At 43.5% G+C, this 26,441-nt stretch overlaps 2 protein-coding genes across 4 annotated transcripts in view; both read left to right on the forward strand.

Annotated features, from left to right (window-relative positions):
• LOC146656466 (ras-related protein ORAB-1-like) lies at positions 1–9,793 on the forward strand. Of its 2 annotated transcripts, XM_085427191.1 has the most exons (7): positions 1–410; positions 5,062–5,134; positions 6,143–6,238; positions 6,777–6,872; positions 7,290–7,421; positions 8,912–9,158; positions 9,305–9,793. In XM_085427191.1, the coding sequence occupies exons 1-6, from the start codon at positions 397–399 to the stop codon at positions 9,110–9,112; spliced, it is 612 nt and encodes a 203-aa protein (XP_085283317.1). In that variant the 5' UTR covers positions 1–396; the 3' UTR covers positions 9,113–9,158; positions 9,305–9,793. The 2 variants fall into 2 exon arrangements, with proteins under 2 accessions (XP_085283317.1, XP_085283316.1); XM_085427190.1 differs by having other exon boundaries at positions 8,912–9,793.
• A 5,374-nt stretch (positions 9,794–15,167) lies between these two features.
• The window catches only part of hells (helicase, lymphoid specific), a 12,807-nt gene continuing 1,533 nt past the window's right edge, over positions 15,168–26,441 (forward strand). The window contains exons 1-18 of one of the 2 annotated variants that reach the window (XM_085427192.1): positions 15,168–15,486; positions 16,305–16,402; positions 16,655–16,758; positions 17,018–17,140; positions 17,230–17,271; positions 17,348–17,381; positions 18,298–18,359; positions 18,437–18,478; positions 18,589–18,816; positions 20,815–20,997; positions 21,124–21,267; positions 21,345–21,541; positions 22,053–22,146; positions 23,049–23,210; positions 24,490–24,632; positions 24,803–24,947; positions 25,074–25,157; positions 26,187–26,306. In XM_085427192.1, the coding sequence (XP_085283318.1) occupies positions 15,479–15,486; positions 16,305–16,402; positions 16,655–16,758; positions 17,018–17,140; positions 17,230–17,271; positions 17,348–17,381; positions 18,298–18,359; positions 18,437–18,478; positions 18,589–18,816; positions 20,815–20,997; positions 21,124–21,267; positions 21,345–21,541; positions 22,053–22,146; positions 23,049–23,210; positions 24,490–24,632; positions 24,803–24,947; positions 25,074–25,157; positions 26,187–26,306 (2,013 nt within the window). In that variant the 5' untranslated portion in view covers positions 15,168–15,478. The remainder of the gene's footprint in view (positions 15,487–16,304; positions 16,403–16,654; positions 16,759–17,017; positions 17,141–17,229; positions 17,272–17,347; positions 17,382–18,297; positions 18,360–18,436; positions 18,479–18,588; positions 18,817–20,814; positions 20,998–21,123; positions 21,268–21,344; positions 21,542–22,052; positions 22,147–23,048; positions 23,211–24,489; positions 24,633–24,802; positions 24,948–25,073; positions 25,158–26,186; positions 26,307–26,441) is intronic. The other variant, XM_085427193.1, reaches the window with a different exon arrangement.

Genomic DNA, 26,441 nt, shown 5'->3' on the forward strand with positions numbered 1-26,441 from the left:
ACTAAATGATGTAATCCCTCCTACGGAGCTTGACAGTTCGCTGTTGCGGTAACGACACATACTCAGCTGGAGGGAGAGAAAAGGCCGGTTCGCCAGACGTCTGCCCATATCACCTGTTTGTTCACCTTAGCGTTACCGCTGTAAAACGAAATATAGGTCTGTTTTATTCGTGAAAGCGGGTTTCGTAATTTGTGTTACCCCTGACTCGGCTGACACAGTTGGCTAATGTTAGCTGCTTCCTGGTGGACGTTGCAGCCATTTTGGATTTTTACTGAGGAACAGCTAACCGGTTTTGGTTTGGAAACCAGAGTAAGCTAGTCGTAACGAACGCTGTTTATCTGTAGAGAAATAAAGGGGACATTCACTTGAAGAGATACACTATTCAACGAGTCAACAATGAATCCAGAATAGTAAGTATCATACTTACACGTAAACATAAAGTTGTGTTACATTTTGGTCAGCTAGCTAAGACTAGCTCTGCGCTAACAAGTAAGTTGGCGTTGGCAAATAACTTGATGTTGAGTTGTAACCTAGCAGTTGAGCTAGGTTAGCTAGGAACATCAGCTGACCCTAGCCGAAACGTCCAGGCCGATACTGTACTCTTAACACTCTATGTTCACGTGAAGCAGTGGTGTCTTATAGGTTGTCACAGTGCTAGCCAGCTGTTAGGCCAGCACCCTAGAGACTCTGGTGTTGGTTCCCGGTGTTTCAGATGCAGGAAGGGAAAAAGTAACCGCTTTTGTTATGCTTAACAGCTTCTTTAATCTGGTTAAAATTATATTATTGAGCCATCACCCGTATTTTTGCTAAATTCATCAACTTGTCATTACGGGTCCCTAAATAATTTACCTTAGCATACATGACCTGTTGCTGATCTGGTTATTGTATACAGCAGGTGCTGTGGCAGAATGGACCCACTGTTTACGTGCAAATTGTTGGTTTTGGTCTTTGCTGTCTATGAGTCAGTTTTCAGTCTTATAGCCTGGTTGTGCTTTAACGCTCCTTTCACAGTCCCAGTCATGTGTTGGTCACATGATGCAGGACAGACTTCCACGCTGCAGTTTTGAGTTCCTTAAGCTTTGGATCAGTCTTATGTTTTTCATTTGTAAATGTTCACATGGGCTGATTGTTGATATTTTCCTCTTTCTAATGAGCTGTTACACAGAGCTCCTGTTAAATATTTTAAAAGTATAGTTTTCAAAGTGACAGTTAAGTAATAACTGTGTACACCTCAGTTGAGTCCTTAATCTTGTGATTCACTTTCTTGGTATAGGCTAGATATTTGGGTCAACTCATCAGTTTAAAAATGAAAAGAATCGAGGAAACTTGGAATTCTATGCATGAATACAGACTTTCTGGTTAAAATGTCAAGCAAGTACTTTAGGAAGGTCTAAATTACACAGTTTGACTCTTTTAAACAAGGAGACTGATTGTAATGGGAGTTAATAGTTTGAACCCCAAAGTTTTTCATGTTCTTTTTTCTGGTCAGTTTGCTGCCAGAGTTGTGTTGAGCAGTGCAGTTAGCGTTTCACAGGAACCACCATTGTTCATAGTCACAGGCTTACCGAAGAGGGAATGATTGGAATTTATTACAGTGAGAAAGTAAAGAACTGAGCTAGTCCTCAAAAGCAGGATAACACTGACTGAGATACTGAGAGAATAAAGTTCTGCATTTATGCTTTGCTGTTCATGAAAAATGAAAAGACTGACTGTGGCTATTATTGATTTTATTCACTGGTAAATTATTAATTGTTAATAACTTTGCTAAATTTTATGTTCCACTGAATGGAAGTGTTTTATCAATAATCCACAGATTAAAAATAATATAAAGTACATTTATTGTGTGACAAAAGGAATGCCTGACTTGATATTATCAATATCATATATATAGATACATAAGACATAGATCCTTTTTGAATGTCTTTTTCCAGTGGCTTCCTGCCCTCTCCTCCAGTCACTCTTGACAGATGGCCCCGCCCCTCCCTGATCCTGCCGGAGGTTTCTTCCTGTTAAAAGGACGATTTTCCTTCCCGCTGTCGTCAAGTGCTTACTCATAGGGGGTTGTCTGGTTGTGATGGTTTCTTCTGTGTTATTGAGACTCTTTACCTTGCTAATATAAAACACTTTGTTGGGATTTGGTGCTGTATAAATTGAATTGAACTGGAAGGGTACTGGAGAGTCTCTGTTAAAATGGATGAAGACTTAAGCCTCCTGTTTAAAGTTTGCTTTCAAACCTGCCTTTGTTGCATTTTTAAGGTGATTCATTTGGTTGATAGGGGTTGAATTCTCTACACATAGTATGTAGTTTGTCATGTGCCTCAGCAGGGTTTTTGGCGAATGAAAATGGAGAGTCTGTTACCCACTCTCCACAGTTAACTTCACACAGGGTGGTCCGATGACTGGCTGCACCAAGACACTAAGCCCAAGTTGCTTTTCAATGTATCTGTCCAAGTGTGAATGTGTGTGAAAGCACTTGCATAGAAAAAAGTGCTTCTGTGAATGAGGAACGTTGTATAGAGCACTCTGAGAGCCCAGGTAAAGTAGAAAGAGCTGTCTAACAACCAGTGCATTTGTTGATCCTGAGAGTTGGTTTCATGTGTTAAGTCACACTGTTACATGTACTTCTTCCACTACCTACTCAACGCTACACTACTTGGCTTCACTCATTTACCATTAAAAATAAACACCGTCTCAGTGTGTGTGGGGTTGTTAAAGCAAGGCAGCCCCATGACATAATTTGTATGTGGCAATAACACAACACAGTAGAGGATGTTGACGCAATGATATACCTGATCCTTGGTGTATGGCTTTTTGTGCCACCATGTCTCTCATTGCCGGGTTTCAGAAATGGTGGTGTAAACACGCATGACGGACCCAGTGGCGTTTTGACCATCTTTATTAACCCACGGTTACGGTTGCTAAACACACACAGCTCTCCCGCTGCCAGCTCAACATAACAACAACGTTACCTCAAGACTCCAAACTTTTAAGCCGGCAAGGCGTGATTGCAGATGGCGTGCAGGTGCGTCCATCGCACATCGGGGTGTGTGGCAAGGCATCACAAACACGCCTCGCGCTGGTGCTGAGGTGGGTCCGGGGGTCGCCCACGTATCCAGCAGCAGCCCCGGAGCTGGACCGGGGCCACCCATGTGGCAAGCAGTGGTGCAGCAGGCGTGGCAGTGAGCCGGGGCTCACGTGCAGCTGGGCAGGCTTCAAGCAGGCCGCACCACACCAGCGTGCTTGACACCGGTCTACCCTGCCCGCCGACCTCGGGCTTAGGTTGCGCAGGCACGGGCACCTCCATCTCCTCACGCGGCGCCTCCACCGCTGCGTCTCCGAGTTGGATCAGCTCCCCGCACAGTGCCTACGCCGCTCCCGCCTGGAGCGGCTCCCCACATGGTGCCTCTGGCGCTCTGCACTCTGGCTCAGGTTGACTTGGTCTCCTCGGCCTTCTTCCGGGCGCAGGAACGGGCACCAGCCCCTGCTGAACCCCAATGGCTCCCACGCAAGGGGTGGGAACGGGCGCTGCAGCAGGCTGGTCACACCCTTGGGGCTGGCACAGGCGCCGGATCCAACCGGATCTCCTCCACTCCGGCGCTGTGGAGCACACTGGTGGGGTTAGCGGTGGTGCCAGCGAGGCCCCTATCTTCCGCAAATGGAGCTCAGTCTGGACCCGTAGTTATTAGGGGTGGGGGAAAAAATCGATACTGTGTAGTATCGTGATATTTTGTTTGCTAATAATGTATCGATGCAGGGACAGCAGAAATCGATATTTTGTTACAAAAAAGGTTTTTGTGCTCTGACTTCAGAGCATGTTGATACTTTTTCTGAGCAAGAATCCTGACATTCCTTCACTGTCCAAATGTGTTTAACTTTTTTTTTGGCAGCAATAAACATGAGTTTACTTATTTTAATTTAAGACATGTTTTATTTTAATTAAGTTTAAAACTTTTTTATTTAATGTAAAATTATATTTTGTTTTAATTTACTTTCAAATTCTTCAGTTGCTGAAGGGGCTGCATAGTTTTCATAAATTGCATAGTTCAGAATAGCTATAATTGTACCAGATGGTTGCATCCAGTTAAGTTGGACTAGACTGTAATACAAACCGTTCAGTTTGTCAACAATAAAACTGACTGAACTGAGAGAAAGACTGAGTGCGAGACTTTGATATTAGATAAAATGAATATTGATAAAGTTTACCTTTATGTACAGAATCTGAATATCGCAAAATATTTTAAAAAATTGCAATAATATCGTATCGTGCGTTAAGTATTGTGATAATATCGTATCGTGGGATGTATGGTGATTCCCACCTCTAGTAGTTATTCCAGCTTCCCGCCTTGCCGGCCCAGCTGTGGGTCTGCTGTGCCCCCCATCCTGGGTTTCAGCATCACTGTAAACATGCACGATAGACCCAGTGGCATTTTGATCATCTTTATTAACCCACAGTTATGGTTGCTAAACACATGCAGCTGTAGCTCTCCCGCTGCCAGCTCAAAATAACAACAACCTTAACTCAAAACTCCAAACTTTTAAGCCGGCTGAGGCATGATTGCAGATGCCACGCAGGTGCGTCCATTGCACCTGCAGCAGCATTGCAAACCACGCCCTGCCACACGTGGTTTCATTGAATGACACCAGTGATCGGCCAGTCGGTGGCACACAGTCTGTCGGCATCACATTTTCAAGTTGACTTGGTTCCCTTTGAACCCCAGTCGAGTAGAAACTAAAACCTAGTACCTAACAGAAAACCCTAAAATCAAGTCGAGCTGAGTTGGTACTAATGGAGAAGAGGCGTTAGCACGCTAACTTCTGTAAATCTGGGAGAGTTCAGCAAGGATGCTTGTCATGTTTGTTTGTTTGTTTGTTTCCCTTTGCTCATAAAATGTAACCTTTCATCTAAGAAGATGTTTAGATGGAACTAAGACTGAGTATTGGTCAGAGCAACCTTATGAATAAGAAGCATGATATCCTGAATGGTTCTTGTGTGTTTCCTTACTATGGCAGCATGAATAATATCTTCAAACTAGAGGTTTTATTTGTGCCCTTCCCTTACAGTGACTATTTATTCAAGCTACTCCTGATTGGTGACTCTGGTGTTGGAAAGTCCTGCCTTCTTCTTCGATTCGCAGTAAGTTTTGCCCCAAAAGCAAATAAAGGGTGTTTCTTTAAGTCCATTTGACTTAAACTGTCTCAGTGTCACAGTATTGGTTTCATGCAGTCCTTTGAAAATGTTTTCACTTGGATAATCTTAAATCATTCTGCACAATAGTAGTTTTATTAACTTATTGCAGTTTCTTCAAAGTATTTATTTAAAAATAAAAACAACTGTCTTGTTTGTAACATTCATTGTAACGTGCTCCATTTTTTGGGTAGAGCAATCATTACTCAAGGTTAAGATTTTTGGCTTCCAGCGTTTCTAAAAATGAAAAAAGGAAATGTGATGAATTCATTTTGATCATAACTCTGGTTTTAGTTGATAAATTTAACAACCTTTTCTTATGGGGAGACATTTACCTTAGAAGGTAAATGAGCCACAAACATAAACTAAGATTACACATGTGTACACTGATTTGTGTGTAACCTTTGAGGACTCACAAATGAGTGTTCCAATTTGTACACAAACACAGAGCGTTGTGACCACATATAAAACGTTTTTACAAATGCGTACATCCAACCTGTTTATGCACAATTAAGTAACTTCAGATTCAGAAATCAGAAATCCCTCCACGCATGCAAATGTCAAAGACCACATGTAACATTTCTCTCACTACAAAACCTTCAGTCTGTGTGCAGCAATCGCCTGATACGCACAGATCGCATCACATGCCTGTGTAAGGTTTTGAGATAAATTTCACACTGCCAACTTTGCACAGATCCTCAAATGTAGGCTGTGTTTATGTCCCAGTCTAAAACTGGGACACCAGAGCTTCCTCTGTCCTACTACAAAAGTCTTGTTTGTTAATTGTGATCCTAATATTGTCTCAAGTAACAAGTGATGATTTTTTGCCATAATTGAGCAGCCCTGCCTTGGCTACTATGTCCTAGAGTTAGATGGGTGTGTATATATGTGTGTATCCTGAAGCACAAAGTGAGCAAGATGTATGGATCATCTAATTACCTTTGTTTCTTTTTGCAGGATGACACATACACAGAAAGTTACATAAGCACTATTGGTGTGGATTTCAAAATACGAACTATAGAATTAGATGGAAAGACCATTAAACTTCAGATTGTAAGTACTCTCCTGCTACACGAAGCTGTCTTATGTTCATGTCCGTCGGTCACCATCTTTCAGTTCATGTTCATGTCTGTGTTTGGAAATTTGTGCACCCAGAAACATGAAGAGATTAGTCTGCCATAACTGTGTTGATTTCCTATTATTTTCTTATCGTATGAAAGACGGTGCATTCATTAGTCTAACTTACTGGTACGTCTTGTTTCCAAGCTGCTGCCCAGTACTTTTGTTTTTTTAGATTACTGACAACAACAGTGGAAAATCTATATTAGGCTTTAGAACAAACACACTATTTTTAATTTCATTTTGTGCATGGATACTCACAAGAACATGGCAACTTTAATTACAAACCACATGACGAGTGAATGACCTAACAACTCAGGATGCTTGTATTCTTGTATTTTTGTTGCTATTAGAAATTGTTGTCCAGTGAATTTTTCAGTGTAGAGATAATTGTATTGTTATTTTGTGTGTTCTCTTTGTCTGTGTTCATGCAAAGTCAGCTATCAACCGGATAATCTTTATCCTTTCACAGTGGGATACAGCGGGGCAGGAAAGGTTTCGTACAATCACATCCAGCTACTACAGAGGTGCTCATGGTATCATCGTAGTGTATGATGTTACAGATCAGGTCAGTCAAACGACACATAATTCACACACGTAATACAATTGTAATACATCCATGTTTTTCAGCAGCACTGATAATTTGTGTAGAATAAACTATGACATTTAATCATCTACTGTCTAAATGACAAAACACAATCTGACTGGCTGTTTCTGGGTTCCTGAGGTCCAAAGAAATAAGCCAACCACCATGTTTCCATTTCATGAGCTGAGAGTCATTAAAGATGGCGTTGATCAGAGTATACAGTGTAGCCATGCTGTCCTCAGAGAAATGAGAAAGCATTCCTCTTTGATACACATTTGATGACTGGCTAAGTTGAAATCGTGTCTATCATAGAGCGTCGCCTGTGAATAGATCTCTATCTTCTGTCTAATGTCCAAAGTTCAAACCTCACTGCTCAGGTTTATCGGTTTCTTGTCCCAGGAGTCCTTCAATAATGTCAAACAATGGCTCCAGGAGATTGACCGCTACGCCAGTGAAAATGTCAACAAGCTACTGGTCGGGAACAAGTGTGACCTGACGACAAAGAAAGTGGTGGACTACACAACAGCAAAGGTAAAGTTTCCTCACATAGCTTCCCAAAACCATCTTGAGGTTAGTGTAACATGCAGGACATTCATTGAATGACTTCTTATTTAAGATGGATTACCATTAAGGTAAGGCTCTAATGAGAAATGCACTTCAGAGAGCCCTTGAATGTAACTGTCTCCATGAACCTTAGCCAAGTGGTTTGGGTGCTTTCAGCTGCATAAACAAAATCCCAAATGAATAAGTGACTTATAAGGGTTTCACTGAAACCGGGTTAAAGCCCTGGGGTCATAGTTTACATTAATGGTGCACATAGATAACAGGCGAACCTTCTTACCTTCAGACACATGATCAGTCATTGCATAAAGTGGGCTTGACACCTGACAGGCAGAGCAGATGTGTGTATGTATTAGGGCTGGGCGATATATCGAGTTTTTTAAAAATATCGATATATTTTCATACGAGATATAAGATGTGACAATATCCTTTATATCGATATAGTCTATGTTACGTTATAATTATACTTGTGGAGCCGCAGGTTTGCCTCTCTTTCGTCCACTTTTGTCTCTACGCAACGTTACTCGGCCTCGCCTCTCCTTCACTGAACACAACTCCGCCTCCCCCATAGCTTCACCTGCAGGCAATGACAAGATGAAAGCGGAAAATCTCCGTTAGCGAGTTACCGCGGATCGTCCCGTGCGTGGGGCTGGACGGCGTCAACGTGTTAGCTAGCTAACCACGCTAACGAGCTAACCGCGCTAACGACATGCAGCCCGGAGGAGCTGCACGGCCTAAAATCCTTTCATTTTCTCAAAACTGGACAGTGCGCCTTATGTATTAATTCTGGTTGTGCTTACTGACCGCGAACCGATTTTATGTGGTACACAGCGCTCGGCAATCTGTCAAAAAATGTTTTAATATGACTTTGCTAAGCTACGGAGCTGCACCGCTTGATGTCGGAGGATTACGGCTACCGGGGAGGAGCCTCGCGGAGTGATACGTACTGTGCTTCAACGTAATATTACCGTACTGTGTGTGTATAAGGACCATAAATGGCACCTGTTCAGAGACGTGGTGCAGCTGTGAAATCTGTCTCTTTGTTATTACGCTCAGCGTCTATTAGTTTACATTTTGACTGCACAATTGTGAGCTTTTTGTTATGCACAAAAACAACATTTTCTTTTATTTATGGACCATGATTATTTAATAAATGCTGATAATTTATTTTTAAGTAATTTCTTCATGTACATCTACGCTGTATGTAAATAAAAGTGCCCGTGTGACATCTGGGACACAGTGCGACTAAGAACTCTCTTTTTGTTCTTAACTTATGGCTTTAAAAAAAAATATCGAGATATATATCTTATATCGCCATCCAGCTAAAAAAATATCGAGATATGAATTTTGGGTCATATCGCCCAGCCCTAGTATGTATGTGATATGCATATATGTATATATGACACACACACTACTTTCTTAGGTAAGTGACTCTGACTCTGTCCCTCTGTTGTATCCAGGAATTTGCAGACTCTTTGGGAATCCCCTTTTTGGAAACCAGCGCAAAGAATGCCACAAATGTGGAGCAGGCCTTCATGACCATGGCTGCTGAAATCAAGAAGAGGATGGGCCCTGGGGCCACAGCCGGAGGAGGGGAGAAGCCCAATGTCAAGCTGACTCCAGGCACTACTGTCAAGACTTCATCAGGTGGATGCTGCTGAGAAAGGAACCACTTTGTTTAACCCCCTCCCCAAGAGAAAAAAATTGGTATGTGAGAACAAGATGAAGTTGCCTGTATTTGTACTGTATATAATGTAGCCACACTACCAAAAAAACAAAAAGTGCATCATTGTTGTCATACTGTCTAGTTATTGACAACAAATTCTAAAGATCCCCATCATTCCCCCTTTCAGAGCTGTGAGACTCCTCTCTCTTATTTGGTCACCTGAATACAAGTTCATGACAGCAGTGTGGGTGGACGTGTCTTTTTCTCTGCATTCCTACAGCAAAGTTGATACATGATTAAGGTTTCTGTTTGTACCGACCTTTTCTTTCTCTCTTCCTTCAGTGATGATTTTGCAGTCTTTTACATAATCTGTCTGTTGCGATACAAGCGTGTTTCTTGTTTTGTTTTGTTTTTTGTCCAAGTTTTCTCACAAACCTTTGCACAACAGTGTCTCAACTGTTAAGCAGCTTTAGTCTAGTGTAACAGTATATGTACATAAACATTATGTATATATCTGTAAAATCAGATTTGGTTCTGTTTTGTTCCAGCCATTATTGAAACAGTTTCACTTTCTCTGCATTACATTTGTGGCTGAAGACAACTGTAAGTTGGTTGCTCAAAATGTAACACTTAAATTGAAAATAAATATTGTATTACTGGACTGTATGAAATGGGAGGATGTGTCTGGGAGTTTTAGTAAGATGTAAAAACAAACAAACAAAAACGTGCCTACTTATTTAAGGTTTATGGCATATCTGCTGCCAGATACACAGGGTCTGCAAATTTCTGGGTGTAACCACAATACTGAATTCAGTTTGAAGCAAACTCTGGATAAGAAGAAGTCACAACACGATTGTGTGTGTCGCTGGATGCACATAAAGCTTAAGAAATTCCACTTGCTGTACGGAAATGACCTGTAGCCTGAACCCATGGAGCATCGGTTAACGTCGGGTGAGCCAAAGCATTTGTGCCCTAAAACATGTCATTTTAAATACTCAGCAAAGAAAAGAACACTGAGGCCTTTCTGATCTGCAAACGGGAGGGGAAATCCAAGATAATATACACTCTCAGTCAAAGCTTTGGACACACTTTCTCAATGAATGTTTTTTCTTTATTTTCATGACTCTTTACATTGTATGTTCTCATTGACGGCGTGAAGACTATGAATGAACACAGAAATAACTCAAAACATGTTTTATATTTTAGATTCGTTAAAATATTTGCCCTTTGCTTTGATTACTCCTTTGTGCACTCTTGGCATTCTCTCAATGAGCTTCACGAGGTCGTCACCTGAAATGGTTTTCCAACAGGAAGGAGTTCCCTGAGATGCTGAGCACTTGTTGGTCCTTTTGCCTTCACTCTACGGTCCATCTCACCCCAAACTTGGGTCAGGTGACTGGAGGCCAGACTCATCAGACCAAAGCACAGATGTCCACTGGTCTAATGTCCGTTGCTTGTGTTTCTTGGCCCAAACAAATCTCTTCTGCTTGTTGCTTCTCCTTAGTCGTGGTTTCTCTGCAGCTATTTGACCATAAAGGCCTGATTCACACCGTCTCTGAACAATTGATGGTGAGATGTGTCTGCTACTGGAGCTCTGTGTGGCATCTATCTGGGCTCTAACCTGAGGAGCTGTTAACTTGTGATTTCTGAGGCTGGTGACTCGGATGAATGTATCCTCAGCAGCAGAGGGGACTCTGGGACGGTCCTCATGTGAGCCTGTTTTGTTGTAGTGTTTGATGGTATTGTGACTGCACTGCACACAGTCAGTTTTAGCCATTTTTAGGACTGACTGACCTTCAGTTCTTAAAGTCATGATGGGCTGTTGTTTCTCTTTATTAGCTGATTGGATCTGTCAAATAGGGCTGTCAACTATTTACCAACCTGCCCTGCACAACACAACTGATGGTCCCAACAGCAATAAGAAGGCAAGAAACTCCACAAATGAACGCTGACAGGCTCACCTGTGAGGTGACCATGTCAGGTGACAACATCATGACGCTCACTGAGAGAAGGCCGAGGGTTTGCAGCCCTGTCAACAAAGCAAAGTGTGGCTGCTTTGAGGAATCTAAAATATGAAACATATTTCTATCCATTTATTTAGTTATTTACCAATATTTTTTCTTTGATACATAATTCCATGCATCTTGCTTCATATAGCTGATCTCATCAGTATGTATCTGCAACTTTTGACTGGTAGTTTACATGGAGAGGGAAATAGCTGGATATCAAAAGCACAATGGGAATGAACAAAATAAAATGCAGATGAAAGAATAAGATAAATGGAAGACAAATGAACAAAAGTAACCAAGGTTACAAACAAGAAAATGAGAAAAGAATAATTATAGTAGTAGGAGATAAAAAAAACTAAAAATGGTTCCCTAAATTCTCAGAATTGAATGTGCTGATTTCTGTAAAGGTTTAGTTGATGTCTAAATCCTGCAGCAGTGCAGAGTAAAGCCTCTAGTCACAAACTGTCAGACCTTCAAGGACAGAAGTTCATTTATCAACTGCTTACTTACACAGGAGCAGTGTAACCAGGTATGTAATGGCTAAACATGTTTTAATTAAAACGCTTATATTTGCAGCCACCACTGATTAGTGAAGTGAATAATGTTTGGGATTTAGTTGCAGTGTTCATCCAGGAACTGTTGTCTGCTGAGATTTTGTGTGAATGTTAAACATACTGTCCACTTCAGTATGGCTCCACAACAACACAGCCTGGGGTAGCTGAATATTTTCTTGTGACTGCTGTTTTACATCGAACTCATCAATAATGAGTATATATTACTGTACATGGTTGTGTCACTTGTCTCAAGTCTGCAGCATGAATTAGTCAGAGACATAACTTTCATGCTAATAACCATTAATATAAAGATCATACAAGGTCATACAAACAGTTGAGAGTTGTTCAATATTGTAACTATTTGCATTGCAGTGAGTATAAATCATATCAGGATATAAATGAACCGGCTGCTAATGTATGACACACACCAACTAAAGGCGGGCCAATCCTGATTCTTGAAGTCACTTGTTTCATACAACTATTCCATTTTTAAATTCAATTTTATTTATATAGTGACAAGTCACAGTTACGGTTGCCTCAATGTGGTTTATATTGTAAGGTTCCTAACCCTACAATCAGACAACCCCGTGAGCAAGTGCTTTTCCTAGGGAAGTGGAAAAAATCCCTTTTAAAAGGAAGAAACCTCCAGCAGAACCAGGCGTAGGGAGACCTGGTTCTGGATGTCAGGCAATCATAGCGGCTTCAACAGGTTGTGGAGGATATTTTTGCAAACCATTCTATTTGCAAAAGAATAGCTAAAACACCATGAAGATACTTCACTACACATAACACAATGTATGATGGACAGGTTGTATCCAAAATAAATAGTCAGTGTTGGGAAGGTTACTTTTAAAATGTATTCCATTACAGAGTACAGAATACATGCCCCAAAATGTATTCTGTAACGTATTCCGTTACGTTACTCAATGACAGTAACGTATTCTGAATACTTTGGATTACTTAATATATTATCATGCTTTTTACAACAACGTGAATGTACTATTGCTGTGTGATTTATTACTATTACTGAAGGTCCGCGACTCCGAACTGTAGTAAAGGGACCTCTGACTAATACGGCGGGGTCGCTGTCGGCTCGTAGCCGAAAAATAGCTTTACTTTGTTGTCTGGGTCAACTTTGCTAGCAGAGACAGAGAGAGGCGTTGAAAGGCTGCTCCAACGGAGCTTATTGTTTTCGGAGGAAAACACGAACACGGTCGAGTCTTAATAGCTTACTTACAGCTGGGCTCGTCAGGCTCTCTTCTTGGCTGCAGTGGTTATTATTATATTTATCAGAATCAGAATACTTTATTGATCCCTGGGGGAAATTATTTTTTGTTACAGTGCTCCATTTTAAACCAACATTAAGACAAGACAGACAATACGCTAACTAAGAATAGTACAATATATACATATATATACATACATACATAAGTCACTTATAAATAAATAGCTGGAAAAGAAACATGTGTAGTTGTAGCAGCAAACAGTGTGTTAAGTGGATGCGTTGTACAGGGAGATGGCCACAGGCAGGAAAGATTTCCTGTGTCGTTCAGTGGTGCTTTTCGGTAATCTCAGTCTCTCACTGAACGAGCTCCTGTGACTGACCAGCATGTCATGGAGTGGGTGGGAGGTGTTATCCAACATTGTCTTTATCTTGGACAGCATCCGCCTCTCCGACACCACCTTGAGGGAGTCCAGCTCCATCCCCACAACATTGCTGGCCTTACGGATCAGTTTATTGAGTCTGTTGGCATCTGCGACCCTCAGCCTGCTCCCCCAGCATGCAGCAGCATAGAGGATCGCACTGGCCACCACAGACTCATAGAAAATCCTGAGCATTTTCTGGCAGATGTTGAAGGACCTCAGTCGCCTCAAAAAATAGAGACGACTCTGGCCCTTCCTGTAAAGTGCTGTGGTGTTTTTAGCCCAGTCCAGTTTATTGTCAATGTGAACTCCAAGGTATTTATAGTCCTCCACAATGTCCACACTGACCCCCTGGATTGAAACAGGGGTCAAGTGTTTCCTGGTCTTCCTGAAGTCCACGATCAGTTCCTTGGTCTTTGCCACGTTGAGCTGCAGATGATTCTGCTCACACACGTGACAAAGGAGTCGACCACAGCCCGGTACTCTGTCTCATCATCCCTGCTGATGCATCCAACCACCGCAGAGTCATCAGAAAACTTCTGAAGATGGAGGTCTCTGTGCAGTGGCTGAAGTCTGTGGTGTAGAGGGTGAAGAGGAAGGGGGAGAGGACAGTCCCCTGTGGTGCCCCTGTGTTGCTGATCACCTTGTCAGACACACACTGTGGGAGACGTACATATTGTGGTCTTCCTGTCAGGTAATCAACAATCCAGGACACCAGAGAAGCATGCTTCCAGCTCCCGTTTTTGCTCGATGACAACTCGTACTTTTCCACTCCCCTTTTGCTCCCTCCTCGCGCTCACAGACCCATAACGTGTATGGCAGTCCATTCTCCCTGCAGCACGGACTACACTGCCCATGATGCTACATTCTTTAGAGCTATGCTTGTAGCATTCTGCCTGTTAGCTTAGCACAACAACAACAACAACGAAAAGGCGCTCTCTCACCCAGGAAGCACACAGTCACAGAGAGAGAGAGAGAGCGTCGCCCTGTAACCATGGCAACCGTAACGCTGCCGCCTGGAACAACAGAACGTAGCTGTCAAACAAACCCAAACAGTCCTGACCCGCCACAATATGAAACAGGAAAGTACCGCAGTGTAATCCATTTATTTCAACAAAGTAACTGTATTCTGAATACCACCTTTTTAAACGGTAACTGTAACGGAATACAGTTACTCATATTTTGTATTTTAAATGCGTAACGGCGGTACATGCATTCCGTTACTCCCCAACACTGTAAATAGTTATTCTGCAGAAAATGTTTCCCAACATTACTGCTGAAGGCTTCTATTTAATCCTGAGTCTGAGGGATTAAAAGTATTAATAAAAAAACAGCTGTTGCCAGCAAACAAGCGACCGTTTAGTTCCACGTTTAGTTTTTTTTTTTTTTTGTCATTTGCTCACTGAACTATAATGCCTTACATTCGCGGGAAAAAATCACATCCGTTATAACACATCTTTCCACTCAGAGGGGTCACCATCCTCTTAAAATAGTTTTGTCTATACATACGATATTCTATAATGTATCAAACAGACAACCTGTTAATTATTTGTTAATTAATTAATTAATTCTACCTTTTGTTGCTACGTTTCAATTAATTTCAACCCAAATGTTATTGTCTTTTACCCTAAATCACACACCACCCCGTTTCACAAGTGGTTTCCTCCGAAATGGCGCGAAATTGGAAAGCCCCGCCCATTATAAAAATCTTAGCTTCAGGACTGTAGAGACAAATGGCGGAAACTACATGAATTTGCCTTCAAAATAAAATACAATCGTAACCTCAACTTAGCTTTTTCACGGACGCACTTTTTGTTTGAAGGGCTGTTGTCGGAAGCACGTTTCACATTTCTCTCTGCTTAACAACAACGCGTCATTCGGGCTGCAGAGTACTAACGTAAAACTCTTTTCGTTGAATGTTTTTTCACGTTTTAGAGAAAGGAACATTTTCGGACATACTACTCCGACATTGCACAGCTATCATAAATACAAGCAGTCTGCTGGGTAGAGTGAGTTGTATGACTGTTTGGATAACTTGCTTGTATAATTGACGAGGCTCCGCTGTTTTGAGCAGAAACGAAACGCTTTGAAAAGCTTCATAGACAGCTGGAACAACCCGCATTAGTTGGACTGTCTGCTTCGCTGCCAACAACAATGAGCTGGTAAGTGTAATGATCGCTTCGCTCACCGCAGCAACCATGTTTCACAGAAACTTGTATTTACGGTGCAGGAAGCCGCTGCAGTATTGCCCTGAACGATATCCGTCGCTAGGTGTCGCCACTCAGCGTTTTTCAGGAGAATACAAGACCGGAAGACTTTGTCCAGTGTTTTTTTCTCACAAACACTAAAGTTTTCACCTGCGCCAACATGTGCTTCTGTATAAGTGTATGTTTCCGAGCTCCTGTGCTGGAGTATCATTAAAACCGACACGATTGTACACTCGTGACTTAAATCCAGCTGCGGCGCAGCGCGCCGGTAACAAAACTGGAGGGGTGCGCGACACGTGTGACGCGTGGAGCACAAGTGCACTGTAATAACTTGGCTCAAACACCTGTACAGGTGAACGCAAAGGCGGCAGGGTAGCCGCTATAATACTGCAGCCCTGAGTCTCCCCATTCCTAACATAATAATTACAATTTCCGATAAGGTATCCTTTTTTCCCTGTAAAGCTTCAATGCCCGTTTACCAAGGTCACCGTGTGCCCAACTCCCACCCTGACAATAAATGCATCCTTTTTCTGTTCCTTTCTTTATCACCATTAATTAACCAGAAGGACTAACAATGATTTGCAGTATTCTGAGTCACAGATGTTCACTGATTATGAAGTTTCAGATTGAAACATGAAACTTCATCCCTTCAAATCAAATGTATCATTTCACCTGGGTTACAGGGCCTAGGAAAGGTCTAAATGGCGTTTACTCACCTCTGTAAAGATGGCAGGAAAAGTTTTACTGAGTAGATTTCATTGTTCTGCTGATAGCCTAAAAGAAGAAACTCGAAGTGTCTCCCCTCACTGCCCCAAACCTGACGAGTCTGAGGAGCCGCTGGGCACAGCCATTGAAACTGGTGCTACTGCAGGTGAGGTCCGCTTTTGATGTTGCAAAGGAAGCTGAGATAGACGCTGGTTTAATGAAGGATGTGTTTTACTGTCCTGCTGCTTAAATCTCAGATGACACTGATGAGATGAGGCCAGTTCATTAGGAACAGGGCTCCGTGTCACATGCTCATTAACTAGTAAATGCTAATTACCTTATAGTAACTTGTGTTACTGAAAAGATGCTGTGCGCATAGTCGTGTTCAGGTGGTGTCAATGTTGTGGTTGTTTTTAAGATGAGAGTATGACAGCTGAAGTGGTGATTACTAAGGAAATGGAGGAAGAAGAGAAGAAGCTAATGGAGCAAGGCGAGAGGAAAGAGGAGGAGATGATGAAGAAGGTATGCTGTTTAATTTCTCAAGGTGGGAGTTGTATTTTGACATTAAAAGCTTCTCATTATTAAACTCATCATTAGTTTTAGTTGGTTTTTTGTGTGGCTGGTACAGATTTTAGGGAGTAAAAGGCGTATAGATGTGTGTCTGTAGCTCACCGGTTCATGTGATGATGAGCCACAATTGAAATGTTTCTACATCACTGATGTTCTGGATGCTTTCGAGCCCACTCATGTTAATGTAATTGCTTTCAACTTTTCCCATAAGGCCAGGGAGTCTTGGGAGAGGGACTCGCATGACATGCGGTTCAAGAGGCTCCAGCATTTGCTTCAGAAGAGCAACATCTATTCTAAGTTCCTGCTGACAAAGATGGAGCAACAACAGAATGAGGTATGGTGTAAAATGTGGACGTACAGGCTGTTTGCACCTGTCCACTCAAGGCTAACACGTCACTTCTGCTCTGCTAATGATTATCTCAGGAGAGACTCGGGAAGGAGAAACTTGAGAAGAAGGCCAAGAAGGTGATAGATTTACTGTCATCATTCACAGTTACAGTCATGTTTTCAGCCGTACTCACGGCAGTTTGTTTCCTTCTAGATGCAAAATGCCAGTGGTCCAGAAGCTGTCAAAGGTGGGCCAGTATGCTAATATTTCAACTTGCAGTATGGAGCTCAAATGTCAGTTGTTTAGTAGCATTTACACTCTGTGGACACTTTATTAGGTACACCTTGCTAGTACTGGGACCCGTGTTGCTTTCTGTCATATGAGGCACAGGAAACATACATACTGGCCATCACACAGTTTGCAGCTTTGATGGCTGCGTATCCACGAGGCAGCTCTCTCGGTCCCCCTCAACCCAAAGATTGGTGACGATCTGAGTGCAGTGAACTTCTGTCATGTGGCATCTCAGTTTAATCACACTGTGGGTACACTGTGTACATAAAGGCGTGGATGTGGTCATCCACAATACTCAGGCTGGGCATTTTAAATGAGTGGGGACAGAGGGATGTGTCAAGAAGATGGCCCCGCCTCTGCTACGTCACCACAACCAACCTAAACCGTTAATAGAAGTGAGGATGGGGCCTTCATGTATCTCTATGCCAACCCTGCCATTCAAATGTGGCAGTAGATATTGAGACTTAGCAGACCAAGCAATGCTTTTCCAGTCTTGTGTTGGTGTTTGGTGAGCACATGCAAATTGTAGTCTGAGTTTCCTGTTTTTGGTGGGCAAGAAGTGTGTTCTTTGCTGCTGCTTCAAGGTTTGACATGCTGGTCTGGTCTTTAGCTTTAAGGTAGCAGGTGTTTTTTTTCTTACCTGTCTTTTTAACCCTTGAGATGGTTGTGAGGTAAAATCCCAGGAGATCTGCATTATTTAGCCGTTCCACATTCAAAGTCACATACGTCACCACATTGTCTAAGTGCACTGAGGTGCTGCTGTGCGACTGGCAGATGAGATGTGTGGTTTACAAGCAGTTGAACATGTGTACCTAATGAAGTGGTTGGTGAGTATCTACGGTCCTAATGACGTGACTGTATTTCTGTCAAAGCAGAGAAGAAGAAAAGGAGAAGAGATGAAGACTATAAAATAGCAGATGTGATGTCAAAAGAAGTAAGTCTCACTTTAGTTTGTGTGCAGCTTTAACTTTTATCTGTTTATCTTCATCTTCTCTCATGTTTCTCTTTCAGGAAATTATGTCGCAGGCAAAGAAAGCGAAAGTGGAAGAAGTGGTAGGGAGACTGTTTTTCCCCGCCGTGGTTGAAAAGCAAAAGAAGTGTTTGCACATGATGAATCCAGCGTACAACTGTGCCACACACATGCATGTCATATCTGATTCCAGGAAGCGGCACCTGCCCAGAAGAAACTAGAAGCTGAGGATATTGAGAAGATGAGCGATTCCAACCAAGATATAAAGAACCGGCTGTCAGAGACGGTGCGCGACAACGCTAAGCACCTCCTGCATCCTCATAGGAAGGTGAACGGGCAGCCAGTTCCTGTTCAGCAACCACAGCTCTTCACTGGAGGCGTCATGAGGTGGTACCAGATCGAAGGCATCGAGTGGCTGAGGGTAAGAGGAGATGCACCAAATGGCATTGTGTGAGCAGATTGTCTTTTGTATGTGATCCTCGGCACAACAAATGACGCCTTTCTCGCTCCACGGACGGTTTAATGTCACTGACCGGCCTTTAAGGTGTGGCGGATAAAAACAACAAAATAAAACGATACGACCGAGACACAAACTAAACGTGAATTCACTGTGTAACTTTATTAGCAGCGTCCTCCTGAAATGCACCAACATTGAGAGTAACGTCCAGCTCTGGTTGCTATGGTAACGTGTAAACGTGTCTTTCAAAATAAGACGCATAACTACAACACGGGAAAAGACCCAGGGAAACCGAGTAAACGATAAAAACCTTGCAAACCATAAATTTCCAACCTGAGCCTCAACTCTCGCGGCCCCGTACCGAACGACTCACGGACTGGGACCAGTCTGTGGCCCGGGGGTTGGGGACCGCTGCTCTAGACCACAATAACGTAGCAGTTAGGGACTGGAGCTGACAGAGGCAGACACACAGATGCCCCAAAACAGCAGCTGAGGCCCATCAATCAAAGTGTTAACGATTAGAAGTGTGGTACTGACGCGTGACAATGACGACGGTTAGTCGGCTAGATGACGAGTTGCGCGCGTCCGTGCCACCAATATGCCGCAGGACCAGGAAGGATTGTTCTACCCCTCAGTCGTAAAAGGCTGATGGGCGTCATCACCCTGCTGGGCGGGTGGCTGCCAAGCAACGTGGGCCCAAGTTTGTGAATATGAAAACTTCAAAATGAAGCGGCGTTTCGTCACAGACGTATCTACTCAAACATCTCAATGACCTTGACCCCAGTATTTTTAATGGCCACTCCTCTGAGAAAAACAATGATTTACAAAATATCTGTTTTGACAAAAGAAGGGCTGCTACACACGTGTCAGAAGAGAGACACGAGGAACCTTGTGCAGAGTTGACCTGCAGTAACATGCGTCACACGGCATCGGTGTTCGGTTGAAATGAAGCGTCTGAACAGATGGGTCACACAGTTTCCCTAAACCATAAGTTCACCAGTTAGCTGCACAAGTGCATAGACTCCATTAGATGTTGGATGGTTGGAAACTTTCTTCAACTAAATGAGGAGAAGACTGAAGTTCTTGTTTGTGCTCCTAAAACTTTTGTACCTAGTGTTATGGAAAACTTGGGTCCACTTGCTACATTTGCAGAACCGTCTATCAGGAGCCTTGGTGTTAGTATTGACTCAGCTCTGACTTTGGATGCCCATGTAAAATCTTTGGTTCGCTCCTGTTTTTATCATTTGAGAAACATTGCTAAGCTGAGTCCCATTGTATCGCGCTCCGAATTAGAAATTGTCATTCATGCATTTGTTTCATCTCGTCTGGACTACTGTAATTCTTTGTTTACTTGTTTATGTAAAGCCTCTTTGGATCGTCTGCAAGTTGTTCAGAATGCTGCTGCAAAGCTTCTGACCAAGTCCTCCAAGTTTTCCCATGTCACACCCCTGCTGATTCAGCTGCACTGGCTCCCCGTTAAATTCAGGATCCAGTTTAAGGTTTTGACCTTGACTTTCAGGGCCCTGCATGGACAAGCACCAACATATATAAGTGAACTTTTGCATCCATACATTCCCAGCAGGTCCCTGAGGTCATGTGACCAGGGCTTGCTTGCTGTCCAGCACACGAGGCTGAAAACAAAAGGCGACAAAGCTTTTGTAACTGTGGCCCCCAGATTGTGGAACTCTCTCCCTTTGAGCCTGAGATCTGTGGACTCAGTGGTCTCTTTTAAAAAAACAGCTAAAAACCCATCTTTTTAAACTTGCTTTTAGTTGATTTTTATTTTTATGTTTTAGCTTCTGTGAAGCACTTTGTGATTTTTATCTTGAAAGGTGCTATATAAATAAAGTTTTACTTACTTACTTACTTACACTATTCTCATCCAGGCGAGTGCTTTTGAAAACGGACTGAAAATCTCAGTGTTTACTGTCTCATCAGTCTGTGTTGTTCCTCTGCTGTCAGATGTTGTGGGAGAACGGCATCAACGGGATCCTGGCTGATGAGATGGGCCTGGGAAAGACCATCCAGTGCATCGGTCACATTGCCATGATGATAGAGAAGAAAGTGCTAGGCCCCTTCTTGGTGGTGGCTCCTCTCTCCACTCTGCCCAACTGGATCAATGAATTCAAACGCTTCACACCAGAGGTCAGACAGCAAGCTGCTCAGCGTCTGACCCTGAAACACAAAGTCTGACTTACGAATAGAAATGAAAACCTAGAAAGGTGTCAGCGGTGAATGGCACTAGCTGACACTGAGTCTTGTTTGTGCTAGGTGTCTGTGCTGCTTTACCATGGCTCTCAGCCAGAGAGGACCGAGCTGCTGAAACAGATCTGCCGGCCTCAGGGGCCTCTCAGCATGTGCCCTGTAGTCATCACCTCCTTTGAGATCTCCATGATTGACAGGAAGTTGTTACAGGTACGATCCCTGCTGCTTCTTAAATGGCAGAGGGAGTTTTGGATAATAACTTGGCTTGTGTCTGTGTTCTGCAACAGCGCTTCCAGTGGAAGTACCTAATAGTGGACGAAGGCCACAGGATCAAGAACCTTAACTGTCGGCTGGTGCGGGAGCTGAAGATGCTGCCCACTGACAACAAGCTGCTGCTGACAGGCACACCGCTGCAGAACAACTTGGCTGAGCTCTGGTCCCTGCTTAACTTCCTCCTGCCGGAGGTCTTTGATGACCTCAAAAGGTGACGTTTTTTCTGCTTTGTTTTGCTGCTTTCAATGACAGCCAATCATCTACTGTGATGTGCACAGAAATGTGTCTGTGGGGGAGAAGCAGGACTTCACAGGCATAACTGTGTTTAACATCCCAGTTAACAAAAACTGGGCAAGGTTGTGAGCATCATTGTATATATGCCAGGTTTGTTTGGGAATCATCCTGTCAGTGTGAAAGTGTTGTGTCCACTAAAGAAAGCTGAACAGCAGACTGGTAACAAAGTGAAAGTAACGTTTGAAAAGAGTCCGGTGCAGGGACCGGAGTGGACATGGTTTAAAAAGCACTTGATGCCTAAAGGAAAATTCCACAATATTCCTCAAGACTGCTTATGAAGCAAATTCAAGAAAAGAAGTTCGCGACTTATTGTGTTACCAAAATAGAAGCTGATTTGTTACAGTGTATCTGAACACCAGACACAGCTGATATCTGTGCTCGATGCTTCTGATTGCTCGGCTTTGATCTCTGACATGTTTGCCTCACAGCTTTGAGTCGTGGTTCGACATTAACACCCTCGGTGAGGTCGACAGTATGGTGGTCGCTGAACGTGAGCAGAACATCCTGAGTATGCTGCACCAGGTCAGTCATCATCGCGGCCGTCTGTGACGCTGCTAAACGTCATCTGCAGAGATACTGAGAACATAACCACAGTTAAGAAAGCTTAAACTTTGGTTCCTGTGATAAGTTGGAGGTAAATTTGGTGCCTTTAAGTCCAGTGTTAAATGTAAGGTTTTGTCTGCTAACGAGCAGCAGGTTTGCCTGGATGTTTAAGTTTTTAATAAGGAAATGTAGCATGAAGCTGAAGCATATCCAGTTGTTCAAAGGCATAAGCAATAATCTTAATCTTACATCCATCCATTACTTAGCTGGGCCATAGAGTTTGCAATCCCTGAAACAGTTAGCACAGCTCTTCAGTGGGTAGCACTCGAGCTAATTCAGGGTTTTCAACCTGACGTGACTCTTCAGTCCGTCGAGCACGGCCATGATCTGCCTTTTACCAGCAGTACAGCACATCGTCAGTTGTGGACCCCAGGACATTTATCACCATATACCCTCATCCGAGGCCGGCCCACCACCGGCTGGGCCTGTCATGGTTTCATGTGGTCATTGACCCAGTCTGCTTCTGCTTTAGCCACAGCAGAAGGAGATCTTCTCATGACTCAAGTGACTAACCAATAGGTGGGATGCAGTCTGTTGACATCGTATTTGTAGATCACCTCAGGATTTAGCTGTGGACGAGCTGTGACAACATTTCTAAAACAGTTTATTTTGAAAGACCTGTTTTGTTTTTTCTCTTGAATATTTAGTTCTTCCCACCAATACAAATTCTTCTCTTTTTATTTATATAGATCAATAATTGCTGCCCTACATTATATATAGATATTATAAATGATCTTTAAAACATTAGCTATCAGTTGTCTGTGTATAGACACTGCAGGTAAGCAGAAGTAAGTGTTATTGAAGGTTATCTGTTGTTTCAGATTCTGACTCCATTCCTGCTGAGGAGGCTGAAGTCAGATGTGACGCTGGAGGTTCCTCCTAAAAAGGAGATCATTGTGTACGCTCCTCTGACAGCCAAGCAGGAGGCTTTCTACACTGCTGTAGTCAACAAGACCATTGCCAAGATGCTGGGCCAGGAAAAGGTAACAAAGAGCCAGAGCTGGGAGCACATTAGAGCAGGAGTCGGCAACTCTTTGGTCCTTATAGTGCGGCCCCGCGTGGTTTGGGTAAAATAAATGAGAAGTGTTTAGCTGAAGTGTATTTTATTTGTGTTTAGTTCTTTTTTAACTTGTAGTTCTACATTGGAAGATTATTGTGATATTGAAATATAAAAATTTATATTCTATTATTTTTTCATCACTCAAAATAAGCGTCACACTCGTGGAAGCCGGCGTAGCCGCCGAAACGCCGTGCATTTATCGAGACTTTCGACCCCAGGTAGGCCAGTTATGGATCTTGGGATCCACATTATGTCAGCAGCTGTTCTCCACCGTGAACTGTGTTAAAAACAAACACGCTCACGCCTCACAGACGACAGCTCACAGTCCTGTAGAGATAAAGTGACTTCGTACAGCCCCGACCTGCAGACGCTGTGCGCAGAGGTTCAGGAGCAGAAGTCCTGTTGTAAACATATCACGGCAGACCCGACGATGTTTGCATGAACGCGTTTTTCAGCATCTCTTTATCGACCGCTTTTCACACACGGCTGCTGTGCGCACAGCCGACTGTAGCTTTGCAGCTCACAGCCCGACACAACAGCAGGGAGAGCACAGACTTGTGATTGTGGGTGCCGCTCAGGTGCGTCCGCCCCCCCTGCAGCGGCGCTGCAGACCACGCCCCGCCACACACATTAACCAGGTAAAATATATATTTATGCTATTTTTTTTTTAGCAGCATAGAGCTTTTTAAAAGTCAGGTCAAGGCTCCAAAAGCACAAAGGTGATATGAGGGGGCGGCTCACAGTGTTTTTGTTTGCGTGGAAGCCGGGTCCAAGTGGCTCTTTGGGGGTTAAAGGTTGTGACCCCTGTGTTAGAGGTTTAGGCTTGGGGTATGCAGTGATACCCTCGTTATTGGACAGCACACGTCCAGGTCAGCTCGTGGCGTTTCCATATCATTATGCTTGAGTATCTGCTGATTAGTGTCATTTTCTTAAAAAACATTAACAAACCAGGAAATGAGTCACTCGAACATGCCTGCTTGTCAGAATATAGCTAACAGCTGAAACCCTGTGAGAACCGTGACCTTGTGACCCCTGTGTGTCATCATAGACCCCTCCATGTCTAATATAAAACACTGGCCCACTGGCTGTAGCTTTGACCTTCCCAAGAACAAGACTGTGGTGGACTCATCATTTCTGGTTTGAGTGTGATCCTAAGGTGAAAACCGAGTGGTGAAAGTTGTTGGTTCTCCTGGTGTACTTAGACAGAGGCGCCTGTAGCCCTGACATCCAGCGGCAGGCCGAAGCGGCGCAGCCGGAAGGTAGTGGACTACAAGGAAACGGATACAGACGCTCCATATGACCTGGAGAAATATCTGGAGAGGGTTCGCAAGGAGCTGGAGCCGAGGTGAGACCGCCTCCAAGCAGCTACTGTGACAGGAGAGGAAAAACAATGTTACCATGTTCAGCGTTATTTAGTTTCATTTGGAGTCATCTGCCTGTTATCCCCACCACAAGGTAACAAATCCTCCTTTGACAGACGTTTGCTCACATCTTTTGTCCTCCGCTCTGCTTCAGCTCCCATCCAGTGCTGGATGTCCAGAGCCCGCTGGACGCTCAGGTCAGCCTGAAGCTGCAGAACATCCTCATGCTGTTAAAGAGATGCTGTAACCACCCGTACCTGGTGGAGTACCCGCTCGACCCCGCCACAGGGGAGTTCAAGGTAACGCTGCCTGTGCTCATTTAGAAGCACTAACAGTTCAACTCAGTGTTTTACAGTTAAATAGAATAAGCTCGATGAAGAAAAGGCTCGTGCTTGGATAACATGTTCACCCCAATCTTCCTGCAGATCGATGAGCAGCTGGTGCAGAGCTCTGGGAAGTTTCTCATACTGGACAGGCTGCTGCCAGCGCTGAAGAGAAGAGGTCATAAGGTGAAACGAACGCAGAGCTGCATGTGATGCAGAGCTGGGACAGAAGTGTGTGAAAGGAAGAAGGTTGTGCTACAAACAGGAAATGTCTGTTAAAAAAGTGCAACATATTCATGAACCTATTAAACGCTAAAGTCAGCAGTTTAGACACAAAGTAACTCTGAGGACACAGGCAGGAATCGGACGTATTTAGTGAAGATTACAGGAGCAGTCCTTTCAAGGCTGCTGGCACGCTCTGGACGAGGACTGGGGCACCAGCTCTGTGTGAAAATAGGGACGCAACAGTTTTGGCTCCAGGAGCACAATTTCTGCCACGGTGACAAAGAGCGACCTGTGGCAGAAGTGGTTCAGTTACAGGATGCCTGAGCTCTGGAACGAGCTGTTGCAGTGAATGTGGGCTGACGGGCGTAGTTAGTTTCCAAAGTTCAGAAAATGCACAAGAAGCGTGATCGCTGACGTCTGTGGTAATCTGAACTACTGAACGTACTGAATTACAACCTTTACATGAAAATGTTTTGCATCAAAATCTACATTTAAAAAACGTTCTCAAAACATCACACAAAATGAATTGGACTGCGTAACATTTTCACCTTTACAGTGAAAGGTGAAGCTCATCTGCCACTGTCTCTCCTCTGTCATACCTCAGCATTATCTTCTTCCACCACATCCATGAGCCTCCTCGTCCCCTCCTCTGACATCCTCTCTCTGCACATCTCAGCCTTGCTTCTGTCTCCAAACAGCTCCGCCTCACCCTGTCATCCTGCTCACTCCCAGTGGAAAGCTTAGCATCTTCAACTCTCCAAATAATATATTAGGAGAAGACATTAGAGAAGCGAGTTTTAGATGGTTTGGACATGTGCAGAAAGGAGACATCGGATAATATTAGAAAAAGGATGTGGAGTATGGAGCAGCAGGAACAGAGGAAGTTTATGGAGCTGGTGTGAGATATAGCAGCAAAGTAGTTTGTGACCTTTGTTCAGAGAAACACTTACAGATGTTGTGCTGCTCTCCACACTGGTCCCTTTTCTTTAGGTTCTAATTTTCAGTCAGATGACGTCTATCCTGGATATTCTCATGGATTACTGCTATCTGCGGGGCTTCCACTACAGCCGCCTGGACGGCAGCATGTCATATGCTGAGAGAGACGAAAACGTGAGTTGTAGATTGTGAACATGTTGCAAAGGTAACAACCTCCTGCATAAAAAACATGTTTTTAACTTGATGGTGCAATATTCTCTCAACTCCAGAGATGTTTAGCACCCAAACTGCCTCTCCGAGTAGATTGTT

Source organism: Rhamphochromis longiceps, linkage group LG13, assembly GCF_057381845.1.
Source record: "Rhamphochromis longiceps isolate RC_006_pf linkage group LG13, R_longiceps_female_GT1.1, whole genome shotgun sequence".
Lineage (NCBI taxonomy): Eukaryota > Metazoa > Chordata > Actinopteri > Cichliformes > Cichlidae > Rhamphochromis > Rhamphochromis longiceps.